At 67.6% G+C, this 746-nt stretch overlaps 1 protein-coding gene across 1 annotated transcript in view; it reads right to left on the bottom strand.

The window, feature by feature from the left end:
• The window catches only part of HLX (H2.0-like homeobox), a 6,399-nt gene extending 6,093 nt beyond the window's left edge, over positions 1-306 (bottom strand). Inside the window, exon 1 of the mRNA XM_010562163.1 lies at positions 4-306. Within this exon, the coding sequence (XP_010560465.1) occupies positions 4-306 (303 nt within the window). The remainder of the gene's footprint in view (positions 1-3) is intronic.
• Positions 307-746: the final 440 nt, after the last annotated feature.

The following is a 746-nucleotide window of genomic DNA, read 5'->3' as shown; positions in this document are numbered from 1 at the left end:
GGCCACGACGGGCGTGGGCCGGAGCGGCGAGGCGGCGGCGGCGGCGGGGAAGGCACCGCCGTGATGGACGGCTCCCAAAGTCGCCGGCATCCCGGTGCCGGGACCTCCGGGCAGGCTGTCGGAGGATCCTCCCGCCGCTTCGCCGCCGGCGTGGAGGATGTCGGCGATGCAGAAGGACGGCTTCTTCGCCGCCGCGGCGTCCAGAGGGAAGCAGCCGCCGGCTGCCGGCCCCGATGCCGAGCAGTACGCCGCTGACCACAAGCTGAAGTTGGAGGCGTAGAAAGGAGCCAGCCCGGCCGTGTACATCCTGCCCGGGGGACGGGGACGCGCCGCTCCGCCGCTCAGCTCCCGGGTGCGCGCCGCGGAGCTGCCCGCCGCCCCGGGCGCATGGGGAGGGAGGGATGGTGGGGCGAGAGGAGGCTGGCGGAGCACTTGCCGGAGGGGCAAGGAGGGAAAAGCAACCTCTCCCTCCCCCAGCAAAAAAAAAAAAAAAAGGAAAAAGTCCCCCGAACCCACGGCGAGACGGAGAGAGCGAGCGGGCGAAGAGCGGAGCGGCGCAAACAAAACAAACCCAAACCAAACCAAACCCCCTTTCCTCGCACTGGGGAGAAAAAAAAAAAAAAAAAAAGAGAAAATCCACCCCTCCCCAAAACTTTCTCTGGCAACGACACTCCCTGCTCCGGAGCAGTCTTCGTTCCCTCCCCACGCCCAATCCGCGAGCCGCGGGGCCAGGCAGTACCGCCCGC

The sequence above is a fragment of the Haliaeetus leucocephalus genome, unplaced genomic scaffold, assembly GCF_000737465.1.
Source record: "Haliaeetus leucocephalus isolate CR32 unplaced genomic scaffold, Haliaeetus_leucocephalus-4.0 Scaffold156, whole genome shotgun sequence".
Lineage (NCBI taxonomy): Eukaryota > Metazoa > Chordata > Aves > Accipitriformes > Accipitridae > Haliaeetus > Haliaeetus leucocephalus.
The sequence above is the reverse complement of the archived record's forward strand: the minus strand, read 5'-3'. Positions and strand labels throughout refer to the sequence as shown.